This window comes from Lipotes vexillifer, unplaced genomic scaffold (genome assembly GCF_000442215.2).
Source record: "Lipotes vexillifer unplaced genomic scaffold, Lipotes_vexillifer_v1.1 scaffold72, whole genome shotgun sequence".
Taxonomy (NCBI): Eukaryota; Metazoa; Chordata; class Mammalia; order Artiodactyla; family Lipotidae; genus Lipotes; species Lipotes vexillifer.
Window position 1 is genome coordinate 3,046,766 of NW_006769482.1, and position 15,018 is coordinate 3,061,783.

At 41.5% G+C, this 15,018-nt stretch overlaps 1 protein-coding gene across 7 annotated transcripts in view; it reads left to right on the forward strand.

The window, feature by feature from the left end:
- The window catches only part of SYK (spleen associated tyrosine kinase), a 62,089-nt gene that overhangs the window by 25,552 nt on the left and 21,519 nt on the right, over positions 1-15,018 (forward strand). For 2 of the 7 annotated variants that reach the window (XM_007445625.1, XM_007445626.1), the window contains exons 4-8: positions 1,712-1,793; positions 2,400-2,443; positions 4,144-4,212; positions 14,418-14,424; positions 14,552-14,656. In XM_007445625.1, the coding sequence (XP_007445687.1) occupies positions 1,712-1,793; positions 2,400-2,443; positions 4,144-4,212; positions 14,418-14,424; positions 14,552-14,656 (307 nt within the window). Of the gene's footprint in view, positions 1-1,711; positions 1,794-2,162; positions 2,172-2,399; positions 2,450-4,143; positions 4,213-4,825; positions 4,835-7,094; positions 7,133-14,417; positions 14,425-14,551; positions 14,657-15,018 lie in introns of all 7 variants that reach the window. The other 5 variants (XM_007445628.1, XM_007445627.1, XM_007445630.1 and 2 more) reach the window with 4 other exon arrangements.

Consider the following 15,018-nt stretch of genomic DNA (forward strand, 5'->3'; position numbering starts at 1 on the left):
CATTTACTGATTCCTCCAGCATCTCACAGTATTCAGCCTTAATTAAATCTTTCCCCTTGTATATATGTTTAAGAAAGAACATAAAAATGCCAGCAGTACCTTCCATTTTTACAAGTGTGATTTCACTGGTTTTCCTTGACACCAACGTAAGGTACCTCTGTGCCCTTCCCCCACCCAGGAGTCTGAGAGTTGGTAACTGCTACACTACTCTAGTATTCCTTTCTTTAGAGCTAGAGTCAACACATCCGTGGACCAGATCTGCTCCTGGTCTGCTTTTGTGTAGTACTTGAAGACAATCGTTTTTATATGTTAAAGGGTGGTTTTTTAAAAAATAAAGAACTGTGTGACAGAGATGCCATGTGGAGTGAAAAAGCCTAAAATATCACTATCTGGCCCTTTACAGAAAGTTTGCAGACCCCTGCCCAAGAGGGAAATCCTAACATGTATGCCCACCTCCCAGACACCCTTGTGGCATAGATTATCTGAAAACATAAGCTTGTAAGGAGATATTTGAATGACATTGGAGAGATGTGTGATATTTCAGCTGTTGTAGGGACCTCAATACTATTTAGCCTTAGAACACACTATTGCATTTAACAGAATAGAGAGAACTTTGATGTCCATCCCAGTAGCGTGTTAGGGCTGGTCAGACTGAAACATTTATTAAGAAGGTGGATCTCATGTTGTGTTCTTTCCACAATAAAATAAAATTTAAAAAACAGAATGCTCCCTGGAAGGATAAAATATATTCATTCAACAAACATTCACCTAAATAGGTAAGTTTTGAGAGGAAAGAAGATTCAGAAGCAACGAGTCCTTAACTGGAAAAGGTACCAGTAAACAGATAAGGAAGAAATATCATATAGGAAGATTTTAACTTGTCAGAAGAGGAAATGTCTGTATGAGAAAAATAAATATGAAAACTAAGACTGTCTTCCCATTGCATAATTTTGATTAGATATAAATAAATCTATTTTCCATTCATTTATTTTTTAATGTAGCAATCAGGCATCATGATTCATAGTTTTCTGGGAGCCATTAGCCAAGGCTGTCCATATCCTGTCAACATAAGTCCATTTACCAAAGGGTCAGCTTTCCCCATGTCCCAGCTCTTACATCACCTGTGCTGTGATGTCTTCTCTCTGAAACTTTTGGGCTGAATTGTTTGGTCCTTCCAAAGCCTTTGCCCACAGCACTATTACATCATTAATTACTTTACATTGTTCATTTATGTCTCTCTCCACCAAGAAAGTACCTCAACTGTAGGATGATGCACCATAGTTTACTTTTTGTCCTATCTCAGGACCTAGCACACAGCAGCATGTTTGTTTAATGACTGAATAAATGAATGAACATTAGCGTGCTGCATTCATTGTTATAATATCACACAGATATGGGAGAATATAAACAAATAAATGCAACTTGCTACCCAAAAAAAAAAAAGAGAGAAGAAGAAGAAAGAAAGAGGGTGAGCCAAGAGCAGAGTCCAAAAGGGAAGGTGGCATGTGGACTTCTGTCCAGAAGTCTGAGGGTGGCAGGAGAGAGGCATGGGAAGGGACCAGGAATACCACCAAGGAAGCACCTTCTGTTGTTACGCGCTGTCTTTGAATCACTTTTAAAGTCCAAAAGGGGAGTCAGCTGCTCCAGGTCAGGATTTCTCCATTGCCTGCCTCCATTATTTATTATACTTTCTTACTTTCTTCTTTTTCAGCTCGTCGAGCATTATTCTTACAAGTCAGATGGTTTGTTAAGAGTTCTTACAGTTCCATGTCAAAAATTTGACGGGCAAATGGGTGAGTAGCCAAGACATTGGAGTCTCACTCTTTCAGATGTTGATAATAATCAGCCTCATTTTAGATTTGGTCTGTTGCAAGCTCAAACAAGATGGGATGAGGCTTTGTTGTTACTGATTGATTAAAATAATGTCAGATTGCTCCAGTTTTACAGATATCGTTCATCAAAAAGTAGCTGATAAGTTTAACTTTAAAAAACAAATTCGGGCTTCCCTGGTGGCGCAGTGCTTGAGAGTCCGCCTGCCGATGCAGGAGACGCGGGTTCGTGCCCCGTTTCGGGAAGATCCCACATGCCGCGGAGCGGCTGGGCCCGTGAGCCATGGCCACTGAGCCTGCGCGTCCGGAGCCTGTGCTCCGCAAATGGGAGAGGCCACGACAGTGAGAGGCCCGCATAACGCAAGAAAAAAAAAAAAAGAAAAAACAAATTCATTTTAATTGCTTATGTGAGAAAGATGAAAGAGGGTATCAAGAAATGTATGCAGAAAATGTATCTACTCCTCAAGCGGTAATATTTTACAGTCACATTGATTGATCTGCAGTGGGGGAGGGGATAAATAGTTGGTTTTCACTAACATAGCAGTAACTGTCCATGTTCTTTCTAACCAGGAAATATTAATTTCCGTCCACAACTTCCAAGTTCCCATCCTGTGGTAAGTGTTGCTTAGCCATGCTGTTAAAAGTGAAACAGTTGTATATTAGCATGATGAAAAGCATGTTTAGATAACAGGAGTCATGGTAATTGTTTTCATCACACTTGGTAAACTGGGATTGTGGGTGTCAGCTAGAATCAGCCTATTTTCAGATCCAAGCTAGCCAACTTAACTTCTTAGGTAGGTTAAAATTCCTCCATTTTCTAAAAGTATACAAAATGACCATGCAACCCAATGTTAAATCAGAAATATGCCTCCTGGCAGATTTGGGAAATGTAGCATATTGTTCAGGCTCAGTCCTGATTCGTCCATGTGGAGGCGTGTGCACGATCCATGTGACCACGTGCATGATGGTGTGGCGAGCCAGCTGTGTAAGACATCTCACTGAGGTTGACTGCCTGACTCTTTTGGTTAAATTAACCAAGACATTGTTATCAGAAAAATCACCCTTTCCAGGAGAGCTGCTTTGGCCATACCTTGGTGAAGGAAGGCGTGGAATGGGGATGCTCTGTGCCATCACATGAGAGAAGCCCTTAGAGAAGTATGGAGTCAGGGGCTTGTCCAGAACCCACATCTCCCTCCATGTCAATAGGAGGTGAGAATTGTGGTTTGTCCACACTTCTCCACGTGGGTTTGCCCAACACATGCCTGATACTCCCAAAAAGAGAGAATTCCAGCTCTCTCCTCCCTCCAGACTGTTATGAGTTGACACACGGATTTACACTCCAAGCAGGAAGGGTGTCCTGCTACTTTAAGGGGGACCTCACTGTGGACATTTGATGCCCTTTGATGCCATCTGTGAGGAATGAAAATTACCCCATAGTGAGCTGTGCACTCTATACCTCACTTTCTGCCTGTTAACCCTTAAAATCTGCAAAAGGCAGAATGCCCACTCTGCCCTCCGAGGGGGCTATTGACTTGCTCAGAAGCTGCAGCTATGCTGAACCAGGCAGGTTCTCTGAGCACAGCCCGTGTCCCCAGACTAGGGGAACTGGAACTTGCTAAAATACCAATGAACTTTGGGATCAACCTCTAAAATATAGCACCTTAATGGAGTCATCATTTTATTTGACCCTTTATACAGCTCATGGGCCTGGCGAGTCAACTTTAAGGTTGTACCCATCATGAGACAGGTGCATTTTCCTCTAAGAGGCATGAGGGCTTAGCACTGAGTACTCGTAAAAGAATATCAAGCCCTCTATTTAACCTTGCATCACCTAATGGCTTCAAGGAGTTGGACATTTTGGAAAAATTTTTATTGACTAGTGAAAAACATATAGGACAAAAATGCATGTTCCCTAAGGGCCAAACTCAGTGAATTTCCACAAACATCATGGAACCAGCACCCACAAGAAGTAACAAAATTGGGCATGCAAAATGAGTTTCTTTAGGATGATTTGTCTTGAGTTTGTGACTTAATAATTCTGTATGAAAAGTCGGCGATTTAATGTAAAAGCTCAAATTTTATAGCCTTCTATGGAAAATATTGCCAAAGCATTTTTCCAGATCCTTCTGCTCAAGTGGTCGGCTTTTCCTGAGGCCTTTCTAATGATCATGTGTTGCCCCTAGTGCATCTCATCAACAGAATCTGGAGGGCGTTAATGTAATTATAGAACAGGTTAAAATAGCATGTCATGTAAGGTAGCCTGTATTTGTTTTCTGAAACATTTATTGTTCCTCTTTGCCGTTATGGTTTCTAGACTTGGTCAGCGGGTGGAATAATCTCAAGAATCAAATCATACTCCTTCCCAAAGCCTGGCCACAGAAAGGTGCTAAAACGTCCCCTGCTTGCTGTCCCTGACTAAGTGGTAGGACAGACCCGCACTCAGCACCCACACTCTGCCCTGTGGCTTCCCACTCCGTGTGCCCTGCTGCCGACCCTCCTGCTGCTCTGGTCTCATGTTCCTGCCATATGTAGCCCTCTTGGGCAGCCCATGCCCTGCTTTCTGTGTGGTCCGAGTCCCTTTCCTGCAAAGTCCATTACCGTGAGTGTGCTCTCTCTGCTATAATGTGCTCCTGGAAGTCATTTTAGTCCATGTAAGGGAATTCTCATATGGGAAAGTCTTTTCAAAGCAAGCCAGAATCACATGCTGCAGCGTTACGGTAATTGACTAGATAAATTACATGTTGGCGGAAGGAACAGCCAAGGTTGTGTGGATCCTTCCCAGGGACTCCAAAAGGCCATTGGTTTTATAAAAATCAAGTGCCACAGTAACTTCATTGTGGCTGTAGAGTTCCAACACAGAACTTTAAATATAACATGTATAAAGACAAGGTGGAATTTGAGAATTAGAAATGCCGTTTTTATTTATGAGACAGTAAAGCTAACATATAGGGGCTTCCCTGGTGGCACAGTGGTTGAGAGTCCGCCTGCCAATGCAGGGGACGCGGGTTCGTGCCCCGCTCTGGGAAGATCGCACATGCCGCGGAGCCGCTGGGCCTGTGAGCCATGGCCTCTGGGCCTGCGCATCCGGAGCCTGTGCTCCGCAACGGGGGAGGCCACAGCGGTGAGAGGCCTGCGTATCGCAAAAAAGAAAAAAAAAAAAAAAAAGCTGACATGTAATGCATTTTCATAGTTTGCTATATGATTGAATTATGAAGGAAATAAAAAGTTATTTTTTAAAGATTTTTATTTATAATGAATCACCTCCCTCAAAAAATGTATTTATAACTTGTATATAGATTGCTTTTTTTTTTATTTTTTAGTTTTATCATTGGGGTTAAAATTGATTATTTTATTAATAACTCTTTCCATTTTCATATCAGTTGGTATTTTTCCAAACATTTCAGCATGTAATTGAGTGTCAGTTCATGAAGCAGATTGCCTAAAGTACTTATTAGAAACAACAGAAATAAAAAGCATAAAAGCCCTGAGATTTTCTTTCCAAGTGGCAGTCATATTCTAGATGTTCTCAGTCTTCTTGACCAGAGAACAGAGAAGTGAGTTTAGTGTGGTGTTTTTTTGTTTTTTTTTTTTGCGGTACGCGGGCCTCTCACTATTGTGGCCTCTCCCGTTGCAGAGCACAGGCTCCGGACGCGCAGGCTCAGAGGCCATGGCTCATGGGCCCAGCCGCTCCGCGGCATGTGGGATCCTCCCGGACCAGGGCACGAGCCCGTGTCCCCTGCATCGGCAGGCGGACTCTCAATCACTGCGCCACCAGGGAAGCCCTAGTGTGGTGTTTGAGGGGAAAAGTTATGTAATAAACCTGAACGGAATAACTGTCTGTTTTGATATCATGCTCCCAGTCAGTGTGGATCAGCTCGTGGGAAACATCAGCCATGAAGGGGCATCCCTTTTGCAGGGGGCAGGTGACAGTGACGGCTACCCATGCCAGGGTGCCATGTTAGGAGTTGGGGACCAGGTTGTCAAGGCAATACACGCTCTATGTTGGTGTCCCTTTTGCCCCATGACTTGGTGTTTGTTTCAGGCCACCAGGGCCAGTAGGTGATTGAGGCTTTGACTTTGAAGAGGTCAGCATTCCCCATGATCAAAGGCGAAACTCGAGGAGAGTTTCCACGGTGGCCACCTTCTGGCCCACCTGGCCCTCAACCCCTGTTGGCATTCGCCCCTTCTCCTTGGACAGGGCTCACCTGGTTGCCATGATGGCATCTCACAGGACCATTGTCTGAGGGAAATAAGTCAGATGGTACCCCATCAACTTAGGTGATTCAAAATGTGTTCTGGTTCAGGGTACTTTTCAATCATGAGTCATCTTTTCAGGAGTCCTGATCAAATGCTGCATTGACGAAGCTTCATAGCACAACTCAGGAAGGGACACTGAGTTGCCCATGCATGGTGCCCCATCAGCAGGCCCAGAACCTTTCGCTCGCCTGGCTTCCTTGGCCCCTCCACGCACCAGGTCTAACTGGCAGCCATGGAGGAGCCCCTGTGGGCGTGGGCCACGCCCCTGGCTCCTACTGCTTGTTTCTTCATTGTTCTCTTTATGGTGGCCCACAGCTGGTGTGCCAACACATAGCCCTTCACCATGTGCAGTCCCAGAAATGAGCAGTTTCACTGCAGACAGAGTAGACAACAGCAATCCACATTTATCTTAATTCTGTGGTTTCCAAGGGCATCATTCAGGGTTCAACCAGGGAAGCCTGACCAGTCAGAGATTTATGCGTGAAAGACACACAGCACACTCACACACATACACACACATAGGTATATACATAACACACACATGTACATATTTATACATACACGCATCTATATACATGTACACACACACAGATATACAGACTTATCACTAGGACTTGCCTTACACAACTGTAGGGGCAAATTCAATGTCCATAGAGCAGATCATCATGAAGGGAGGATGAGCAGGGTGGAACCACTCAGGGAAGAGCCAAAGCTATCATTCACAGCCAACCAAGGGTCAGTCACCCCTCTCCCCTTGGTGCCCTTTCTCTCTTAGGAAAGCCTCAATCTCTCCTAAGGACTCTTGACCGATTAAGCCAGTCCCATCCAGGATAATCTCCTTAAATTAAATCAGCAAATTAAGGATTTTAATTACCTCTGCAAAATCCCTCCACAGCAGTACCAAGATCACAGTTTGATTCATTAACACAGAAATATCATTCAGGCTAGCCAGGTTGACACATCAAAATGCCATCACCCCAGGAAACAGTAACCCAGCACTGTGAGGAGACAAGCCCCACTCCCACCCCTGTCCTTGTCCCAAGCAGGCTGAAGCCAGCTCAGGTCACCCACAGTGACTAAAGAAATATACAGAAAATAAGTTTTAGTAGATCTTTAAAGAAGAACATGTCTAAGGAAAGTTGAAGAAAATATCTGTAAGACTGCCTAAAAATAAAATATGTGTGGATAAGAACCATAACATCATCAAAAGAAACATAATAAACTTGGAATAAGTATTAGTAATGATGATACATATATAAGGTTAATATCTTTAATATGTAAGGAGTTTCTATAAATCAATAAAAGTTTTAACTGTCTAACAGATTAATGGGCAATAGTTTATAGTAAAGCAAACAAATAGCTCTTAAACATAGGAAAAGCTTTTCCATTTCATATAAGAGAAATGCAAGTTCAAACTGTGGGGCTCCCTTATGTCCGCCTGTGAAACTGATCCAAATAAACAAGCTTGGTGACACAATACAACAAGGGTGTGGTGAGTAAGCACAGCTGTAATTTATTGGAGAAGTGTGAAATGGTACAATCTCTAAGAAAGGCAATCTCACAATATCCATCAAAATTGAGAGTACATATAACCTCTTAACTGCAATTTTACTTCTAGGTATTTATCATACAGATATTCTTGCATTTATGTGTAATCATGTATATATGAAAATGTTTATTCTAACGTTGTATCATTGACAAAATCTGGAAATAATTTAAAAGTCAAGCAATGAGAAATAAATGAAATCAGCTACAACAAAATTCATACTGTGATGGGTAGCTGAGATCTAGAATTGTTTCTAAAATACAATGTTAATTGAAGACAACAAAGTCATGCACGTATATATGTGCTGATATAGTGTAGAATGTTCCAGAAGAATACAGAAAATACTGATAACACTAGTTGCCTTGGGAGTAGGAAATGGGGTGTCAAGCAGACCCACTTTTCATAGTAAACCCTGTTGTGCCTTTTAAAATTTGCCCCTCCTAAATTATTTAATCAATTTTAAAGGATAATTAAATATTAGAAACTAATCTGATTAATACTGTGGAAATACTTTTCTGGCTAAAAGAGGGCTGTTGTCTATTTTTAAAGCATGCTGTTGCTGTTTCTTTTTATTTATTTATTTATTTTTTTAAAAAATTTTATTTTATTTTTTTTTACGGTACGCGGGCCTCTCACTGTTGTGGCCTCTCCCGTTGCGGAGCACAGGCTCCGGACGCGCAGGCTCAGCGGCCATGGCTCACGGGCCCAGCCGCTCCGCGGCACATGGGACCTTCCCAGACCGGGGCACGAACCCACATCCCCTGCATCGGTAGGCGGACTCTCAACCACTGCACCACCAGGGAAGCCCTATTTTTATTTTTTGACTGTATCAGGTCTTAGTTGCGGCACATGAGCTCTTTGTTGAGGCATGCAGGATCTTTCGTTGTGGTGCGCGGGCTCTCGTTGTGGTACGTGAGCTTCTCTCTAGTTGTGGCATGGGGGTTTTCTCTTCTCTAGTTGTGGCGCACAAGCTCCAGAGCATGTGAGCTCAGTAGTTGTGGTGCACGGGCTTAGTTGTCCCAAGGCATGTGGGATCTTAGTTCCCTGACCAGGATTGAATCTGCATCCCCTGCACTGTAAGGTGGATTCTTTACCACTTCCAGGGACCACCAGGGAAGTCCCTATGTAAATTTATAACAACTTTGAAGTATGCATTGAATTTTCATAAATATCAAAAATATCAATAGTTAATTGATGAAGGATTGTGTGATTTAAGCAATGGGTTAAAAATATTTTAATTGCTCACCAGAAATATTTTAGGAGAACTAATACTTAACGTTTTCACAAATAGAAGGGGAATTTTCTATTATTTAACCAGTCAGAAAAAACTTGTGGGAAAAAACTTGTGGGAATTATGTCAAATATCCCATTTGTTAAGCTAAGGTGCAAAATAATTTTCTTGAATTTGTTAATTTGATCAATATAAATAGTTGTTTTTAATAATTCAGGCACAAAATGGACATGTTAGAACTTGAATTAACTCTAGCATGTAGGTAGTTAATGACAAGTGTTTTTTGATTTGCAGAATATTATTAATCAGATAATTTGAAATCCCATAATAAAAACTTTAGGGCAGGTGTATTTTTCTTCTCTTTAGAGATTAGTACATTTTAACACTTAAAAATGGATTTAACTGAAAAATAAAAGTATAATTCACCTTCTCCTTACCCCCTGCCATCACTTACTCTAAGGACTTGTAGTCCTTACAGGAATAAAATTTCTCCTGTTATTAGCCTTGGAATATTTTTCTTTGCTACTTTAAGTGCATAAACCTATCCTTCTATTAAGGATGATTGGCAGAGTTGGAACAACAGCAGCCTTAAAGACTGTGCTTCTGTTTCACAGTTCAAAGGCACAGTCTCTAAGACATCCCCTGCATCGGTAGGCGGACTCTCAACCACTGCACCACCAGGGAAGCCCTATTTTTATTTTTTGACTGTATCAGGTCTTAGTTGCGGCACATGAGCTCTTTGTTGAGGCATGCAGGATCTTTCGTTGTGGTGCGCGGGCTCTCGTTGTGGTACGTGAGCTTCTCTCTAGTTGTGGCATGGGGGTTTTCTCTTCTCTAGTTGTGGCGCACAAGCTCCAGAGCATGTGAGCTCAGTAGTTGTGGTGCACGGGCTTAGTTGTCCCAAGGCATGTGGGATCTTAGTTCCCTGACCAGGATTGAATCTGCATCCCCTGCACTGTAAGGTGGATTCTTTACCACTTCCAGGGACCACCAGGGAAGTCCCTATGTAAATTTATAACAACTTTGAAGTATGCATTGAATTTTCATAAATATCAAAAATATCAATAGTTAATTGATGAAGGATTGTGTGATTTAAGCAATGGGTTAAAAATATTTTAATTGCTCACCAGAAATATTTTAGGAGAACTAATACTTAACGTTTTCACAAATAGAAGGGGAATTTTCTATTATTTAACCAGTCAGAAAAAACTTGTGGGAAAAAACTTGTGGGAATTATGTCAAATATCCCATTTGTTAAGCTAAGGTGCAAAATAATTTTCTTGAATTTGTTAATTTGATCAATATAAATAGTTGTTTTTAATAATTCAGGCACAAAATGGACATGTTAGAACTTGAATTAACTCTAGCATGTAGGTAGTTAATGACAAGTGTTTTTTGATTTGCAGAATATTATTAATCAGATAATTTGAAATCCCATAATAAAAACTTTAGGGCAGGTGTATTTTTCTTCTCTTTAGAGATTAGTACATTTTAACACTTAAAAATGGATTTAACTGAAAAATAAAAGTATAATTCACCTTCTCCTTACCCCCTGCCATCACTTACTCTAAGGACTTGTAGTCCTTACAGGAATAAAATTTCTCCTGTTATTAGCCTTGGAATATTTTTCTTTGCTACTTTAAGTGCATAAACCTATCCTTCTATTAAGGATGATTGGCAGAGTTGGAACAACAGCAGCCTTAAAGACTGTGCTTCTGTTTCACAGTTCAAAGGCACAGTCTCTAAGATGAGACATAGCATTCACATTTATCTTAGTTGTGGAAAAGTGTTCCAGAATTTCAAGTTAAAACCCATTTTACATGTTTTATTCCAACACATACATTGCTGGTTGGAATATTTTAAGACATTTTCATACATGATTCACTAGTGTTCAGCTGGGAGAGAGAAAGAAGTCCTTAAGTCATTCATACCCATTTACTTGGTAATGTGGGAGCAGTGGACCAGACCCCTGAGAAAATATTTCCACATGATTATAAAGGGCCAGATTTTAGATCTTTGCTTCTAAGGTGAGGGAAGATTAATTATGAAGGTGAAGTGTTTATTTTCATGGATCTGAAGCAAACCTAAGATTATCTCATACCCTGGCCAAGAAGAGTCTGCCTTCACCTGTGGAACCTTAGTCCCCATTGGGACCACGGTCATTCCACCAGAGACCAGAACCATGTCTGGTTTGGGCAGCCAATATTTCTGAAGCCTACTGGCTCTTTTTGTCACTTCAATTGTGACAAATATGTTGTCATCTTTATTACTGCTGTTGCCGGTTTTGAAAATGTCTTTTAAGAAGTCTAAAAATTAAAGTCTATAAATGACCATCAGAACACCTAGCAATACTCCCCAATCAGGAAACTCTGAATTAGCCTACCAGCTCCATAACAGCAATATTTTTTTCTCTCTTTTGTTCACTTCTGAATGTGCACTTCTTAGAAACAGGCACGGAAAGAATATTTGTCAAATATATATCCTACTTGCAGTTAAGCCTGGCCAGTCAGAGATCACAGATCATAATTTATAACCTAAACAAATATTCTTTTTATTGTTGTGGGGTGATCTGTTTTTACCTGAATTTGTAAAACTTAAAGGAAAATCGCAAATTGCTCTTTGGAAGGTGGAAAGCTAAGGTAGCTAGTGCCATCTAGTGGTGTCCTGCAGCTTTAACTTCTGTTTCGAATGCCAGCAAAAATGGGGAAAAAAGCAACAGTCAACATTTCATTTATACCTTGTTCTCTGTGTAGAAAAGGGGATGCTATTGATTAGGGCAGAATAAGGTATCAAATACAAAGAAGAAAGAATAATGACAAATGATAGACTGGCCCAGCAAACTGGACCAGCAATATGTTTTTCATTAAATTAAAATTTCTTTAGATTCTAAGTATTAACGATACTTCGATAATTTATCATTTTGCCTTAGAGCTCATTCTTTACAAAGTCCTCAAATTCTCCTTTTCAACTGAGCATTTGATTCCAGAGGGCTTTTGTCATTGTTTTACTAATGGCATATTCACTGAGTACTCTGGGAAAGATGAAACTTGTATTTTGTATCTTCATCTTCATATAAAGTCAATACTACCCTTTTAACAGACACAGCAGAAAACCTCCCATTTCTTCCAAAGAACAGTCTTTCGAGTGTAGTTCCATCCTCTGTCCCAGTCAGGGCAGGGAGGGCCGAGGGGTCTGCACAGGGAGCTGATGTTGTTATTGAGGGAAACTCAAGGCTCAGGCTGCAACGGCTCATAGTCAAGTGGTGGTCCATGTGGGCAGGGTTGAAATGAAGTCCTGAACCACCTCAGCTTAAAAGATGGGACCCAACCTTTCAAAGAAGACCCCCAACCCATTTCCTTATCCATAGCCAAGACAGATGAGGGGTGAGCACCACACAGCTAATCAGAGTATACATTACTGTGTCCAGGGCTTTAGGCAAACTGTGTCCGTCGGTACTGATTCTTACTCCTCGTGCCCTAGTATCCTTTTCAGTACTTTTTACACCCCTACCTCTGTTTTTAACTTCTCTCCCACAGGATTCATATGGCAGGTAATTGCATTTTGACTTAATTGTAACAGCCTTTATGAAGTCCTGCTCTGGATAACATTCCATCAGGGTGGAGAGGCTGCATCCCCAGGATATATCTCTAAGTGAACAAAGGGTGGGAGGTCTTCCAGTCAAGAGAAGGGGTGCTGGTGCCCTCTCTTTGTCCATGATGGTTGGTCCTGGTGTCTTGAAGTTTTGTCTCTTTGGATTCAGGACCTCCCTACCTCGAGGGAAAATCAGAGAAATTGAAATGATAGTCAATGTGAACCTAAAAGAGACCTTTTTTTAAAATTTGAAAACTATTTCCATCTTGGAGTTTGATTGCCAAAGGGAACTGAGCAGAGCAGGAGGATGGCAAGCCTTGGGAATTACCTGTTTTCTCCTAGGACATTTCTGTTGAGACAGGATAATTATTTTATAAATGAGAAGTGAGCTCACAGCACGTCCGATAATCTCGTAATTATATGTAAATTTTTAAAAGCGGTATATTGTCATTTGGAATTATCCATACCTATTCCCTGTTAATATAAGAACTTGAGAGAGAATTCACTTTTAAATCACATTAAGTTTACACTTCACATCTCCCAGTTTGAAGGGTATCTCCATTCATTCATTCATTAATCATGTGTTTGTTGAACCCATTTTTGTTTAGCATCAGTGGTGGGTTGAGTGAACCAAATTTAGTAGAAAAGCTCTAATTCAGTGAATAAATGACTATGCCCCCTGTAACTTATATTCTGTTTTCATTCTTGATATATCATAGCTACTTCTATTAAACAGTTTGATAAGAATGCTGAGATAGTCGTCAGAAAATGGATCCAGTGACATCCCATTGACACATAAGAGCAAATGTCCCGTAGACTGTCAGAAGGGCCTTTGCCCAGTGAGCAGTGGCTCTGTAGAGCTCAGTAGGCAGCAGGAAGGTTTGGAGACAAGTGGACAAGTGACGGCAGTGATGCACTGTGACTTTGTTACTGTACTTTGGTTCCCGGGCTTGGGATATCAGGAAGGCAGCAGAAGATTCAGTGTGTGCCGGGAGATAAGTGACTGTGTAAAATTAAGCTTACTGTCTCTGTTTCTTTCAATTTCTCCAAAATCTGGCAGTATCTCATTCCTTCGTGGCCAGTGTTTGGGCACTGCTAAGGTAAATAGATATATAGAATTTCCACTCACTCATGCCAAAAAAAATAGTTTGAATCGTGGTTTTCCCATGAACCAAATTTAGTAGCAATACCCTTGTTTTAAGTTAGGGTGAAGGTGGATCAGACAGACTTTGAGATAGAGACTTTCGGAAGGGAAAGGATATAGGAATATAACAGTGGATTTTTTCCCACATTATTTCATGCTGCAAACTGATGCAAATTGAATAAATAATAGGGAAGGTTGCCATTAATAATGGCCAGCAAGGCTTTGTTTCCATATGCTTCAGTACCTGCTCTGAGTACAAGGAAGAATTACTTTCCTTCTGGCTAGCAAAAAGAGGCTTCCCCATCTCACAGGGTCCATGATGATGATGATGATTATGACAATGATGAAGATCGACAGCAGGGGCAGTGGACCCTGGGCTGCTGGCAGCCGCTTCCTCTTGGGACCTCTAGCTTACTGACCAGCGCTACCCTCTGGCATCTACCCAAAAGTTTTTACATCTCCATGGATGATAAAGATATAAGAGGATACTAGGAAAGCATAGATATTTGGAGTTGGGGAGTGGGTGGGAGCAGCTGGTGGATGCCTAATGTTTCTTTTTAAATAACTTCCCTACAATATAAAATTAAAGAGAAAGAAGTAATGGAGGAAAACAAATCCAAAGGGATAATGATAATCTTCAGCATCTTTTAGCAAGTGGAAGTAGGATTTGAAAGGGCATGTAAGTAGGAAGGAATACCACCCAAACAGTTATGATTAATTCTCTCACAACGGGACCCCTGCCTGCCCCGTTCTTTGTGGGAGCAAGGGCTTTATTTAACCCTCACAGCATCCCATCAGTTGCCCGAAGAATGAGATAAGCCATGTCGTTATTTTTCTGTCTCTTTTCCTAGTTCCTTCCTTTGTCTTCCCTGCTTAAGTTAAAATGTGATTATTTGGAAATAAAAATAATTACGCAGATCAACTCAACAGTGTTATCCCTGAAGAAAAGTGAGCTGTTATCATTTGTGTGCCTCAGGGCTCCTCATCCCAAAGGCCAGAAAGTTCGGTGACGTTCAACCCTTATGAGCCAGACCGAGGGCCCTGGGCCAACGAAAGAGGTGAGAGATGCACCTTTAGTCCCTGGGTGTTCACAGCACAGAGCTGTCTCCCACAGTCCCTTGCCGATTGCAGGGTGGGCTCACCCCACTGTCAGCAGCTGTAACATAGCACTGGTTAGCAGCAAGTGGTCCTGTCTTCTGGTGGCAGGGGACAGATGCCACGTGTCTGTGAGCAGTGCTGTCTGTTGGATGAAATGGCCTGTACGGCCTCCATCACAATAAATTGGCCATGTTGAAATTATCCTTCAGTCCTGCTGCTTCAGGATTTCTCACGTCTTGCAACAATAACTGATACTCAAAGTTTCCATTTCTAAGATCCTGTTCTTGGAAAAATGTCTGTGTTCAGGAATACGTTTCAGCAG